The 14,400-nt window shown below is 41.1% G+C and overlaps 1 protein-coding gene and 1 non-coding gene across 2 annotated transcripts; both read left to right on the top strand.

Annotated features, from left to right (window-relative positions):
- Positions 1 to 8,381: 8,381 nt before the first annotated feature.
- LOC141609681 (small nucleolar RNA R71) lies at positions 8,382 to 8,487 on the top strand. The gene has a single exon (XR_012527601.1). It is a non-coding gene; the product is annotated as a small nucleolar RNA R71 (small nucleolar RNA).
- A 3,971-nt stretch (positions 8,488 to 12,458) lies between these two features.
- Positions 12,459 to 13,313, top strand: LOC141607430 (putative mitochondrial protein AtMg00860). Its single transcript, XM_074426779.1, has 3 exons — positions 12,459 to 12,824; positions 12,919 to 12,939; positions 13,035 to 13,313. Exons 1-3 carry the CDS (start codon positions 12,459 to 12,461, stop codon positions 13,311 to 13,313), a joined length of 666 nt encoding a protein of 221 aa, XP_074282880.1.
- The last annotated feature ends 1,087 nt before the right edge of the window (positions 13,314 to 14,400 follow it).

Below are 14,400 nucleotides of genomic sequence, written 5' to 3'. Positions count from 1 at the left end.
TATCCCTGAAGATCGTTACAACTTAAAATTGGTATCAGTCGCCATTAGAATACTTGGGAAGCTTCCGCCATTGATACCGTTTTGGAAAGATTGCAACTAATCGACATTGAAGCTGCATTTAAAACTGGCTAAACTCACGATTGCGCAATTAAAAGCACAAATGGAGGAACGCATGAAGGTGATCGAGGATTCCGTGGGGTTCATGAAGGAGCAAAATCAGAGGATTGAGTTACTGTTTCAGGCACTCCAGAATAATCAGGTCACCAATCGAATCAATGAAGAGCCTGGGAATCGAGAAGGTATAAATCCCCAAAACCCTCGCAATTTAGGTTTTAATCCTAAGATTTAATTTCCCCAATTTGATGGTAATAATGCTAGGTTATGGGTCAAGAAATGCAATAGATACTTTGAATTGTGTAAATCCCTAACAATCAGAAAGCAGATTTAGCTTCTTTGCATGTGGTTGGGAAGGAGATTTAGCTTCTTTGCATGTGGTTGGGAAGGCAGAATCCTGGGTTCATAGTTACATGGCAGTTAGGGGAAATGTGGATTGGGGTGATTTTGCTATGGATTTGTGTCTTAGATTCAAAGAAGCAATTAATAGTTGATACTATCGTTTTGTACCAAAAATAAACCTAATTAAAACTAACAAAGAAGCTAGTGATAAGCAGGGTCGATCTTCACAGGGAGGCAAGATATCTGTTAAGGTCCGTCTATTAAGGTCACAAATGGGGGGGGGGGGGGGGAGAATATAATAAAGATAATCAGATAAGAGAAAGCATGCCAAGATTTCGGTTCACCATGGTAGTCTATTGATTCAGCTGCAAATAGCCTAGATAATCTACTGCGAGACGGATATAGGAAAGGTCCTTCCGGTCCACTTTCTATCCTAGACATCCACTAACTTAACTTCCGTCCTCGTCAGGGTAATCTACTGTTCATAGCAGGTCTATTTAGTCCAATCTTCCGATCCAGGAGTAAATTTAACCAGATTAAAGGTAACTTAGAAGCGTGCACTCAACTAAGTCGGTATTACAATTAAATTGCCATGGCTACAGATTCTCATAAGTAAACTATCTAGTCTATTCGCTACATCGTCACAATCCTACCATGGATTCCCTAATCCCGACATGAAAGAATTTAGCTACTCATATTACTAGTGATGTCAACAATAATAATAATGAATATACTAATCGAAGGCATGATAAGATAACAATAATTATGCATAAACTAAACTAGGGCAGAAATAATTAAGAGAAGAAAACAAGAATTAAAGCAAGAAACAATGAGATTAAGATTAATAAGAGAAGAAAGATTACAATCTCTAGCAATCCGACGTAAAGAACAAATCCACTAGCAAGAGATTAAAGGAAGAGAATTCAACAGTAGAAGTATGAAAGAGAGATTAAGAGAGTTCTTAGATGATAAAAAGCGTACTTAAAAACCTAATTAATGAAAGCTTAGATAGGCAAAACAAAGTCTTTAACGAAATAAGTTCAACACGAGTTAATTAAGCCAGTGTAAAACCAAAACCTCTAGATCGAGTGATATAAAACCACTCGATCGAGGACTTCATCAGCTAACCCTCTCGACCGAGTAAAAATCCTTCTCGATCGAGGAAACCCAAATTCCAGCATTTCGACCGAGTAAAGTAAAGTACTCGATCGAACTCTTCTATCCTCCAAACCACTCGATCGAACCAAAATGCTTCTCAATCGAGTGCCTTTCTTCAAGATCAGCTTCTAAATCGTCATTGACTACTTCGTTGACCACCTTTCACGCACTCCAAGGCATAGTTCTCGCTCTAACATTATCGTCTCCTCAATATGCATGCTAAATAGGACGAAAAGAGTACGGTTTCACCACTTTCAGGTTCATTTCTGCAATTCAGACAAAACAAACCAAAGTAGCCAATTCGGGGCATTTTGCAATACATAACGGTATAAAAATGCATATAAATACGTGCAAAATAAGACTAAAAAGGCTATATAAAATGCACGTATCAAATCTCCCCAAACCGAACCTTTACTCGTCCTCGAGTAAACTAAATGCAAACTAATGGAACGAAAATGAAAACTCAGAGCTAGCTATAACTTGTCTACGTGAACCAATTTAATGCAACCGAAATCAACAGTCATAGCTACAGCACTCAATACGCAAACGAATTATAAGATGTCCACAAATAAAGCTGACCTATCGACCTTGCAAGACCAACAAAATCGGACTCTCACGTGGTCACTCTTCTCTCATGAAGCAAAGGGTGAATTATATATGTATAAGAGAGAAAAAGAAATAGTCACTCACCTAAACTGCGACCTACATAACATGCATGCAACAAAAATGATAGACGATTCAAGTACTCTGCATACACTCCAACCAACAATGTCCGTCACAGCCGAGGGCTCACAAATAATATGGGAAAGTGAGGTTCAGGTAAGAAAGACAAAATAAATTATGGGAATGTGAAGGTAAAGCGTCAAGTTAGCTCCCAAACAAGACCATATAAAACTATCTGAATCTCAGCTGACTGAAAATAAAGCACAAGTGCCCTTTATGGCACATATCTCACTAACCAAATATACTATCTCCTCAAAAATATATGAATAGGAACAAAGGAGTAGACCGTCACAAACTTCCCTTTTTTAATACGGTCCCATTTTCAATTCCAACCAACCTTTTCAATTTCTTTCTTTCTTTCTTTTTCACGTGAATTCAACTCTTTTTTTTCATTTTTTTTTCTTTCACGTCTCTTTTTCTCATTTTTCATCCTTTCTCCTTCCTCATTTTCCACCAACTCCAACAATAAAAACGGGCCAAACTCGCAACATGGATCAACATACCACAGTTGACACACTAAACTAGCTTGACTGGGTAGGCTTAGTTTTGGGTGTAGATAATGGGTTAAAAAGGCTAAATTTGGCTTAAGTGGAGCTAAATGGGTGAAAAATATAAGAAAGGGAAATTTGCAAGCACCTCCCCGCATGTGACACCGACCACAAACCCGAATGTATGCAATTGACAAGAAATCGAATGTCATGAATGTGCAAAAATGATAAACATGTTATGCAAGGAGTACTACTCTCAATTCCTATGTAAACCGGTCATGAATGTCACCAGTTATATGGCTCTAAATCTCAGAAATTATAGAGTAGGTTGCCAATTTATTAGGTCAAGTTTACACGGTCAGCTTAATTTGAACAAAAACTCGTAGATATGCGTAAGACTCAGCTAATAACTGTCAATAAAGTGCAAGGCTCAAGTAAAAATGATATGTTACAGTGCAATATCATTACGGAAATCAACCGTTCCGACTCAACCTATATGCAAAATGAAACGTGAATATTTTTTTTTTTTTTTTGAAATTTTCTAATTTTTTTGATTTTTATGATTTTTTAAATAAATGAAAACAATGCAAGCAGAAAATAGAAACGTGAATGCAAAAACAAATGCAAATGCAGATTCAAAGGATGCAATACCCTCCCCAAACCAAAACGGACAACGGCCTCGTTGTCCTCCAGCATACACCAGCAGATAAATACTTGGGAACGGGAAAATACAACCGATAAATGAATGAAAAACAATAAATAAAAAGGAGACAAAAAGAAATAAAAGGGCAAGAATGTACATACAAAACACGAACTTCCCCAAACCAGCCTGAAAACTGGGGGAAGTGAGTAGACCAGTAGCTACTCGTCAGCCTCGTCCGTCACGTCCTCCACCGTGTAGTCAGGGTCTCTCTCCTTCTCCCTCCTCCTCGCCTCCTCAGCCTGAGTACGCGTTGCCTCAGCTGTGCCCTCCTCCTCGTCACTGGCTGGCTCTGGGTACTCCTTAGCTGGGTACCGGTAAAAAAACGGGTGTGGCCAACCCTCAGGAACTGGACGTCGTCGCATCATGTGATACTCGTATGAGGGGGAACAAAGTAAGAGCTATGTCCCGATCCATACGAGCCTGCCTGCTAAGAAGCTCAAGCAACAAACTATCACGGCGCCCTTGGTCAAGAACCGCAGACGCCTCTAAAGGTGGAGGAGGTACAAAATTAGCCGGGTAAACCGGTTGTGTCTGGTCGGGCGTAGGAGTAGGAGTAGGAGTAGGGATCGGGGTGGGAATGGCCGTAGAAGTTTGGCCACCCGTAGAAGGTGTGGATCCCTCTCCGGACGCAGGTCTCTTCCGTTTCTTAGAAGTGGTGGAGGTGGAGGTATCCTGCCCCTAACAGTGGGTAGGGGAACGAGACGATACAGAGTGGTGCAAGGCAAAGGTACAGACCAGGAACCGCAAATCTTCCATGTCTGATGGTCAGAAGCAAGCCAAGTCATAGACAGCATAGCTGCCAGGTCAAGGTACCTATCAGTGTCTAGGTACTGTAGGTCACGAGGAAAGGCGGGGAAGATAGAATGGGCAAGAAAAGTTGCTATGCCACCGCAAACAATGGTGCCCATAGTCTTGTGCCCCACCGTGCGAAAGGACTGAGCAGTCAAGTAAGCAATGTTAAGCACAAAGGGTCCCTCACTGTCAATGTTCAGGTACCCACCAAGAATAGACAGCTCAATGTTGTTCACATTGTTAGGTTCTTTTCGGCCAAAGATTGTCCCACCAATGAGACGCAAGAAATAACGGGCCGGGGGAAGGTGGACATGCGCGAGCTTGCGCTCCTCGTAAGTAGTCTGTGCCAAGGTCCTCCACAACTGGCGGATGACCTTCCTAGGGGCGGCAGTGTCACTCGTAAAGGAAAGACCTAACCTAATACAAAACTCCAATAAAGTCCAAGAAAAGGTCCGGTTAAATAACCGGAAAGACACGGAAGCACAATTCGGGTCAGTGACGTAAGCGCCAGAAGAGAAGGTAAAGGAGCTGAAAAACTCAAGGGTCAGCTCCTTGAAGGTCAAGGCACTCATGGTGACTAGTCCAGACATCCCCGTACCCCTCAAAATCTCAAAAACAGGCTCGTAAATACCAAGTCTATCAAGTGACTGACGACACAAAAATTTAGTAGACAGAAAATCACAGCTAGCCAAATCAAATAACCGAGTACGATGAATAGCATTAACGAAGATTACCTCGGGATAGTCGGGGTGTGAGTCAAGTGAGTCATCCACTCGGATGGTGACACGACCAGCAGAGCGGCCAGCAGAAGGTGTAGCTCGTCCGCAACCCCGCCCTCTAGTACCTGTAGAAGAAGCCCGTCCAGTAGCGGGACGAGGTACTAGAGCGGCCCTGTAGGCAGCTGTGACAGCTGGTGACCACACATCAGGGGTGGTCACCGTACCAGACGAAGAAGGTGTAGCTGTACTGGTAGAAGTAGAGGCAAAGCTAGCAGCAGAGCTAGCTGAGACGGAGGCAAAAACAGAGCTAGCCGCGACAGAGGCGGGATTAGCGACAGCAGCAGTAGTACCAGTAACAACAGGTAAAACCGGGGTAGTAGCAGTGGTACTAACACTCGTAGTGACGGTGGTGACAGCAGGGACCACCGTCTCAGTAGAGGACGGAACTATAGTCGAACTAGACGAAGGTAGGGAGCTACTTTCCATCCTAATCAAGTAAACACAAAAAAACTCAATTAAACACAAAACTACCCAATTTAATCAGAATTTTCGAATTCAACATAAACCCTAACCCTAATTACCTTATATTGTTAAAATAAAGCAATTAAGCAACAAATTAGTAAAGGAGAAACTTACTTGACAATGAAACCCACAAGATAAGCAAAAGAATCGACCCAAAGTGATGCAAATAGGCGGATTTTCGAATAAAAACCGCAAACCCTAATTTCCCTAATTGACCGCGAAAAGGACGAAAATAAAGGGGCAAAATAAGGGCAAATGTCGATATACTAGCAATGTAAACAATGTGGGTGTTGGATTTGGCAAAGGGGCAAAGATTATGGAGGATTTTGGGATTAAGGTTGCAAATAAGGGAAGGCAAATGAAGAATGAAAATAAAAGAATGAAAAATAAGAAGTTTAAGAGTTACTTCCTGCGTGTGCAATTCAATTTCACTCGATCGAGTGATTTTAAATCACTCGATCGAGACGTCTGACCTGCAATTCACTCGATCGAGTATAATTCCACTCGATCGAGAACTCCCTATTTTTGCCATTTCGATTGAGTCCCTGTAAACCTCTCGATCGATCCCTTTTCTGTGCAATCCTCTCGATCGAGTACAAAAAGTACTCGATCGAGTTCTTTTCTCTGTGTAATTCATCCCAATGCGTCATTATCTCCCCAAACCTGCATAAAAACACTCGCAAACATATCCCGAACATACCAAATAACAAAATAATAGCCTATAATTTTCCTAGCTACGCTAAAACAGTCTAAAATCTAGCATTTCTAAAAATTCAAATAAAGAAATTCGATGAAAATTTAAAATTAATTTTTACAATTTGTTACACGGAGCATTCCCCGCTCAATTCCCAAAATAGTTTAGTAGCCCAAAGGAGGGCTTCTGACTAGAGGAGGTCCCTTCAGCGTCCTTGACCGTCCTCTTCGTTCTCCACGAGCTTGAATTTGAACCAGTAGGGGGAGAATAGTTAACATCCACGTATGCACGAACTTTTCTCATCCCTTTATCTTTCCCATCAGCTTTGACGTTAGGATCCCCGGTTTGATGGACTTTAATTGCACTACGACCTTTGACAGCTCCTGCATCTATTCCATCTGTACCTGCAGCAAGGAAAACAGACGAATGTTCCTCCTTTTCGCTCTCAGTCTGAGGCGGAGGGGTCACAATTGCAGCACAAAATTCCACATTTTCAGCCGGAGTGTCAATATGGGAGTCAGTACAGGAGAGGGCATTGCAAGGTTGAGTTTTCATGGGAGCCCTACGAGACTTAGATTGATGGAAAATCAATTCTTCATCTCTGACCTGGAATGTGAGTGTCTTACCTCCGACATTGATCACTGCGCGAGCAGTGAATAAAAATGGTCTCCCTAAAATAATAGGGGTGTGAGTGTCCTCGGGAATATCAAGCACTACGAAGTCAACGGGAATAAATAATCTCCCGATTTTGACGGTATGTCTTCTATTACTCCTAACAGCCATGATATACTACGGTCGGCCATCTGTACGGTCATGTTTGTGCAATTAAATTTGGTCAAACCAAGTCTCTTTGCGAGAGACAAAGGTAAGACGCTCACGCTAGCACCAAGATCGCATAGCGCGTTATCAATCAAATGGGTACCTATGTGACATGGAATCGAGAAATTACCCGGGTCTGACTGTTTAGGTGGCAACTTATTTTGAACTAGGGCAGTCCCTACCTCAGTTAAAGCTACCGTCTCATGATCGTTGATATGCCTCTTACGTGACAAAATTTCTTTCATAAACTTTAAATAAGAGGGTACCTGTGTCAGCAACTCGACGAATGGAACAGTAACCTGTAAGCTTTTCAGGAGCTTGACAAATTTACCGAACTGTTGATTTGCTTTAGTGCTCTGTAATCGCCTCGGGAAGGGCACGGTAATAGGAATCTCGAGCCCTTTGTTTCTCTCTTCCAACGTCTCAGCAGGTTCAAGCTCTTTTTCACTCGATCGAGACTTTTTTCCTCTCGATCGAGTCCTTCCAGGCAAAATTTCACTCGATCAAGCAGTAACAACCTCTCGATTGAGTTCCTCAATAAGCACAGTGTTCGATCGAGGTATATTTTCACTCGATCGAACATATTCTTCAAAATTTTCACTCGATCGAGTGGTTTTCACCTCTCGATCGATCCCTTGATTATCCAGTTCACTCATCTGCCATTGCTTTGTCAACGACTGAAGCATTGTCTTTAACTCAGCTAGCTCACTTACCTCACTTGAAGATGATGCTCCTTGATTCGGTGGAAGAAAAGAAGGAGGCTTTTGGAAGCCTTGTTGAGCCTTGTGAGGAGGGACATAAGGTTGCTGCTGCTGCGGTGGGGGAGTGGGATTAAGAACATTCTGACTTGTCCACCTCAAATTGGGATGGACTGCCCCTTGATTATTGTAATAGAACCTCCTCCTTGCCTGTATTGCTGAAAGGCAAGGACTTGCTCCTTCTCAGTAAGACAGTCAATAGCCGTATGACCGTCAACGCTTCCACACCTCTCACAAGTGACAGATTCCTGTCTAGTCAACAGATGAACTGTCTGTTGATCTCCAGCAGATTGCAGCTCCAATCTATTAAACCGAGCATTCATGGCTTCCAGCTGAGCCACGACTGCCTTATCAACCGAATGGACCGTTCGAATACCGTCCCGTGGGTTCCCATATTCAGCACAATAGGTCGCCATATCCTCAATAATGCCCCATCCCTTATCATCATCAATATTGTTTTGAAATATTCCGTTGGATGAGGCGTAAAGTATAGCTCTGTGGTCATCGTACAACCCATTGTAGAACTGGTTGCACCAAAACCACTGATCAAAACCATGGTGAGGAAGAGACCTCGCCAACTTCTTGAACCGGCACCAAGCTTCGTAGAAAGTCTCATCAGGTGCCTGCTTAAAACTAGTAATCTTACCCCTCAGCTGATTAGTGCGTTGTGGAGGGAAGTATCTTTTGTAGAAAGCAAGTGCGAGAGTCTCCCAGTTGCTGATACCAGCAGCAGTTCGGTCAAGATCAGTCAGCCACTCACGGGCCGAGTCAGTCAGAGAAAAAGGAAAAAGCACTTCCTTTATCTTGTCTTGTGTTACTCCCTTAGTAGTGGGAATAGTAGAGCAATAGTCAGTAAAGACTTCCATATGCTTTCGCGAATCTTCACCCGCCACACCTCGGTACAGATTCCTTTCCACCAGATTTATGTAAGACAGACGAATATCGAAAGTGTTACCGTCCTCAGTTTGGAGGTTAAAACCTTTAGGAATCGAGGATGCTTTGGGCTCCGAGTGACTTGCAATGTTAGGCATCATTACTGGCTTGTTGGCAGAAATGAGATTGTCTTCTTCAAAAGACTGGTCTTCTGCAAATAAAAAGTGTTGTAGCTCTGGCTCGAAAGTACTCAAGTCTTCTTTTTGAAGTTCTCTTTGCAGACGGAGTCTATGCCGAAACAGTCTCTCTGGCTCAGGATTAGCTGGGACTAACTCCGACTTGTTCAACCTGGGCGTACACAACACTGAAAGAGATAAATGAGAACTGTCTCAAGGAATAAAAATTCCCTGAGACGGATAAAAATAAACGAAAACAAAAACAGATAGGGCTATTGCCTCCCCGGCAACGGTGCCAAAATTTGATACTATCGTTTTGTACCAAAAATAAACCTAATTAAAACTAACAAAGAAGCTAGTGATAAGCAGGGTTGATCTCCCCAGGGAGGCAAGATATCTGTTAAGGTCCGTCTATTAAGGTCACAAATGGGGGTGGGGGGGGGGGTTGAATTTTGGTTTCTAAACTAATGAAAGCTGAAAGGAAAGAGCAGTAAAGAAAGAGCAATAAAAGACAGAAAATATAATAAAGATAATCAGATAAGAGAAAGCATGCCAAGAATTCGGTTCACCATGGTAGTCTATTGACTCAGCTGGAAATAGCCTAGATAATCTACTGCGAGACGAATATAGGAAAGGTCTTTCCGGTCCACTTTCTATCCTAGACATCCACTAACTTAACTTCCGTCCTCGTCAGGGTAGTCTACTGTTCATAGCGGGTCTATTTAGTCCAATCTTCCGATCCAGGAGTAAATTTAACCAGATTAAAGGTAACTTAGAAGCGTGCACTCAACTAAGTCGGTATTACAATTAAATTGCCATGGGTACAGATTCTCACAAGTAAACTATCTAGTCTATTCGCTACATCGTCACAATCCTACCATGGATTCCCTAATCCCGACATGAAAGAATTTAGCTACTCATATTACTAGTGATGTCAACAATAATAATAATGAATATACTAATCGAAGGCATGATAAGATAACAATAATTATGCATAAACTAAATTATGGCATAAATAATTAAGAGAAGAAAACAAGAATTAAAGCAAGAAACAATGAGATTAAGATTAATAAGAGAAGAAAGATTACAATCTCTAGCAATCCGGCGTAAAGAACAAATCCACTAGCAAGAGATTAAAGGAAGAGAATTCAATAGTAGAAGTATGAAAGAGGGATTAAGAGAGTTCTTAGATAATAAAAAGCGTACTTAAAAACCTATTTAACGAAAGCTTAAATAGGCAAAACAAAGTCTTTAACGAAATAAGTCCAACACGGGTTAATTAAGCCCGTGTAAAACCAAAACCTCTCGATCGAGTGATATAAAACCACTCGATCGAGGACTTCATCAGCGAAACCTCTCGATCGAGTAAAAATCCTTCTCGATCGAGGAAACCCAAATTCCAGCATTTCGATCGAGTAAAGTAAAGTACTCGATCGAACTCTTCTATCCTCCAAACCACTCGATCGAACCAAAATGCTTCTCAATCGAATGCCTTTCTTCAAGATCAGCTTCTAAATCGTCATTGACTGCTTCGTTGACCACTCTTCACGCACTCCAAGGCATAGTTCTTGCTCTAACATTCTCGTCTCCTCAATATGCATGCTAAATAGGACGAAAAGAGTACGGTTTCACCACTTTCAGGTTCATTTCTGCAATTCAGACAAAACAAACCAAAGTAGCCAATTCGGGGCATTTTGCAATACATAACGGTATAAAAATGCATAGAAATACGTGCAAAATAAGACTAAAAAGGTTATATAAAATGCACGTATAAATAGTAATATTGTTGAGGAATTTAACAAACTATCTCAAGTTGGATCCTTAGAAGATTATCTTGATGCTTTTGAACACCTTAAGGGATTAATGTTGCAAAGAAATAGATTGTTCCCTAATCAGTATTTCTTGGATAGTTTTGTGGGTAGGTTGAAACCTACAATTAAATCTTTTGTTAAAGCATTTAAACCAGTTTCTCTGAGTGAGGCAGTAGAGTATGCCAGGCTACAAGAAGAAACACTTGCTGCCACCAAATCTGCAAATAAACCAATTCTTGAAAAACCTCCCCAAATGAGAACAAATTACACATCTTTTCAGTCTCAGTACAGACCTGGTTCTTCCACATACATGAAATATGACAACAAAATCACCCCAACAACCCTAAATTTTTAAAGAAATAATACAAATGCTGTCCCTTTTAAATCAAATTCCAGAAATAGGCCACCCTTACTTGTGGATGTTGAGGAAATTGGGGGGGGGGGGGGAACCTTTGTTTTTACTGTGATGACCAGTGTACTGCTGGTCACATTTGTAAGGGCAAGTTATACAGAATTCAGGTGGTTCCTATTGAGGATAATGATGGGTTTGTAAAGGAGAGTGAGCTGGAGGAGGAGACTGACCTCAATACAGTTGGACATGACAGTGGGGAAAGCTTGGTGGAGGAACAACCTTTGATTTCTCTTAATGCTATGGGTGGTTATAACTCGTTTCAAACCATGAGAGTTACAGGGAAGGTGAGATCTCAAAGTGTGCATATCTTGATTGATTCTGGTAGCACACATAATTTTTAAGATGAAGAGGTGGCTAAGAAGTTAGGGTGTAGGATATCTGGTACCTACCCTTTGGAGGTGTCTGTGGAAAATAGGGATAAAATCATAACCATCAAAGTCTGTAGAAGATTTAAATGGCAATTACATGGTGTGGAGTTTTCTGCTAATGTGATGGTGGTTCCTTTAGGAGGCTGTGAAATGGTTTTAGGAATCTAGTGGCTGGCTTCTCTAGGACCAGTTAGCTGGGATTTCAAGGAATTAAGAATGGATTTCTTGTACAGAGAGAAGAAGGTGGTTCTTAGAGGTGTGAAGGGAGGAAATTATCACTGGTTGAATGGGGAAAAATGAGAAAAAACTGCATGAATGGTCAAATATTTGCATTACAAGTGCAACCAGCAGAGAATACTTCTACTGGCTTGAATCATATGACCAGTTCAAAAGTCATAGAAGAAGTTCTGAAGGAATTCCAAGGTGTTTTTGAGGAGCCAACAACCTTGCCTCCACATAGATCTCATGACTTCCAGATCCACTTAATGCCTGGTATAACTCCTATTAATGTCAGATCATATAGATATCCTGTCATAAAGAAGGATGTTATTGAACAAATTACCAAGGAGATGCTGGAGAGTCGGGTGGTGCAGCAAAGTCAGAGCCCATTTTCTTCCCCTATTGTGCTGGTTAAGAAGAAAGATGGCACCTGGAGGCTATGTGTGGATTATAGAGAGCTCAACAAACACACAGTAAAAGATAAATTTCCCATCCCTGTAATAGATGAGCTATTGGATGAGTTGCATGGCTCAACAATGTTCTCAAAAATTGACTTGAGGGCAGGGTATTGGCAAATCAAGAAGCTGATCAAGATGTGCCTAAGACAGCATTTAGGACTCATGAGGGCCACTATGAATTTTTGGTGATGCCATTTGGTCTCATAAATGCTCCATCTACATTTCAAAGTCTCATGAATTCAATATTCAGTGTATACTTAAGGAAGTTCATTCTGGTTTTTTTATGACATTCTCATATATAGTTCATCAATGGCAGCACACAAAGAGCATTTAAGAGTAGCATTGCAAATACTGAGAAAACATAACTTGTTTGCTAAGAGGAGCAAGTATATCTTTGGTGTGAATGAGGTGGATTATTTGGGACCCATCATATCTGGAGAAGGAGTATCCACTGATCCATCTAAAGTCAGAGCTATGCTGGAATGGCATGTGCCTAAAAATGTTAAGGAGTTAATGGGTTTCTTGGGCTTAACTGGTTATTACAGAAAATTCATCAAAGCTTATGGTATTATCAGCAAGCCCCTGACCAACTTATTGAGGAAAAATGGATTTACATGGACTGAACAAGCTACTGTAGCATTTAAGAGTTTACAGGCAGCTATAGTCAAGGCACCTGTACTGGCATTACCTAATTTAAGAGTTTACAGGCAGCTATAGTCAAGGCACCTGTACTGGCATTACCTAATTTTTTCTGAACAATTTGAAGTAGAAACAGATACAAGTGGCAAAGGTATTGGAGTAGTATTATCACAAAAGAGCCACCCCATTGCTTTCATCAGTAAGGCATTATTTGAGAAACATTTGACTCTATCTACATATGAGAAGGAACTGTTGGCTGTAATTATGGCTGTGGAAAAGTGGAGACCATACCTCATTGGTAGACATTTTACAATCGGAACAGATCATTTCAGCCTCAAATACTTACTGGAACAGAAGATCACTACTCCATTTCAAAGCAAATGCTTACCTAAGCTACTTAGGTTGGATTATGAGGTGATTTATAGGAAAAGGAAGGAGAACACAGTAGTTGACTCTCTTTCTAGAATTACTGGAGGAGAATTGCTAGCTATGACAGTCACTCAGATGAGAACTGACCTGCTATAGAAGGTATACAACAGTTGGCAGGAACAAGGATGCCAGGAGTTGATTCAATCATTAAAAAGATCAAGTTAACCCACAGTCTAAATATAAACGGAAAAATGATCAGCTAAGCAGGAAAGGAAGATTGGTAGTAGGACCTGATGAAATGTTGAGGAAGAAAATTCTCTCCCTTATGCATGAGTCAGCTCTAAGAGGGCATTCTGGCACTCATGTGACTGCAAAAAGGGTAGCAACTCTCTTTTATTGGAAGAATTTTAAAAAGGATGTGAGGAACTTGGTAAGACAATGTGTGGTTTGTCAAAAGAATAAGCCATTGCTGAAGGCTCCAGCAGGTTTGTTACAACCATTACCAATTCCTACAGCAATTTGGATGGATATTTCAATGGATTTTGTAAAAGGTCTCCCTAAGTCTCAAGGAAAGGAAACAATTTTGGTGGTGGTTGACAGACTAAGTAAGTATGCACATTTCTTACTCTTGAGTCATCCTTTTGATGCAAAGACTGTGGCCAAGATTTATTTTGAACATGTGCTCAAGTTACATTGGGTACCCAAAACAATTATTAGTGATAGGGATAAAATATTCCTGAGTAATTTCTGGAAGGAATTGTTTAAATGTCAGCATGTTGAATTGTGTATGTCCACTGCTTACCATCCACAAATGCTTGGAAATTTATCTAAGATGCATGATCGGGGAGCATCCAAAAGACTGGGCTCAGTGGATTTCCTTGGCTGAGTGGTGATACAACAGCAATTTCCATACCTCCATTGGTACTACCCCTTTTGAGGTTGTGTTTGGACAACCTCCCCATGTACATGTACCCTATATTCTTGGAGATAGCACAATGGCTATAGTTGACAGGAGCCTAAAGGTCAGGGAAGAGTGTATCAAGATGCTCAAGTTCCATTTGCAAAGAGCTCAGGTCATGATGAAGAACCAAAGTGATACACAGGACTGAAGTACAACTGTCAGTTGGGGAACTGGTTTATGTGAAGTTTCAACCTTATAGACAACATTTTGTTGTTTACACATCCTATAACAAATTGGCGCCCAGATATTTTAGCCTCTTTGAGATTATTGCTAAGGTATGGG

This window comes from Silene latifolia, chromosome 10, assembly GCF_048544455.1.
Source record: "Silene latifolia isolate original U9 population chromosome 10, ASM4854445v1, whole genome shotgun sequence".
NCBI classification, from domain to species: domain Eukaryota; kingdom Viridiplantae; phylum Streptophyta; class Magnoliopsida; order Caryophyllales; family Caryophyllaceae; genus Silene; species Silene latifolia.
This window is presented reverse-complemented; position numbering and strand designations above follow the sequence as displayed.

Excerpts from the sequence above, each read along its gene's own strand:
- LOC141607430 (XM_074426779.1), top strand. The coding sequence starts at position 12,459 with ATGGCAGCACACAAAGAGCATTTAAGAGTAGCATTGCAAATACTGAGA. Across the intron at positions 12,825-12,918 it reads CAGCTATAGTCAAGGCACCT|AAACAGATACAAGTGGCAAA; the intron begins GTACTGGCATTA and ends AATTTGAAGTAG. Across the intron at positions 12,940-13,034 it reads AACAGATACAAGTGGCAAAG|GAACTGTTGGCTGTAATTAT; the intron begins GTATTGGAGTAG and ends ACATATGAGAAG.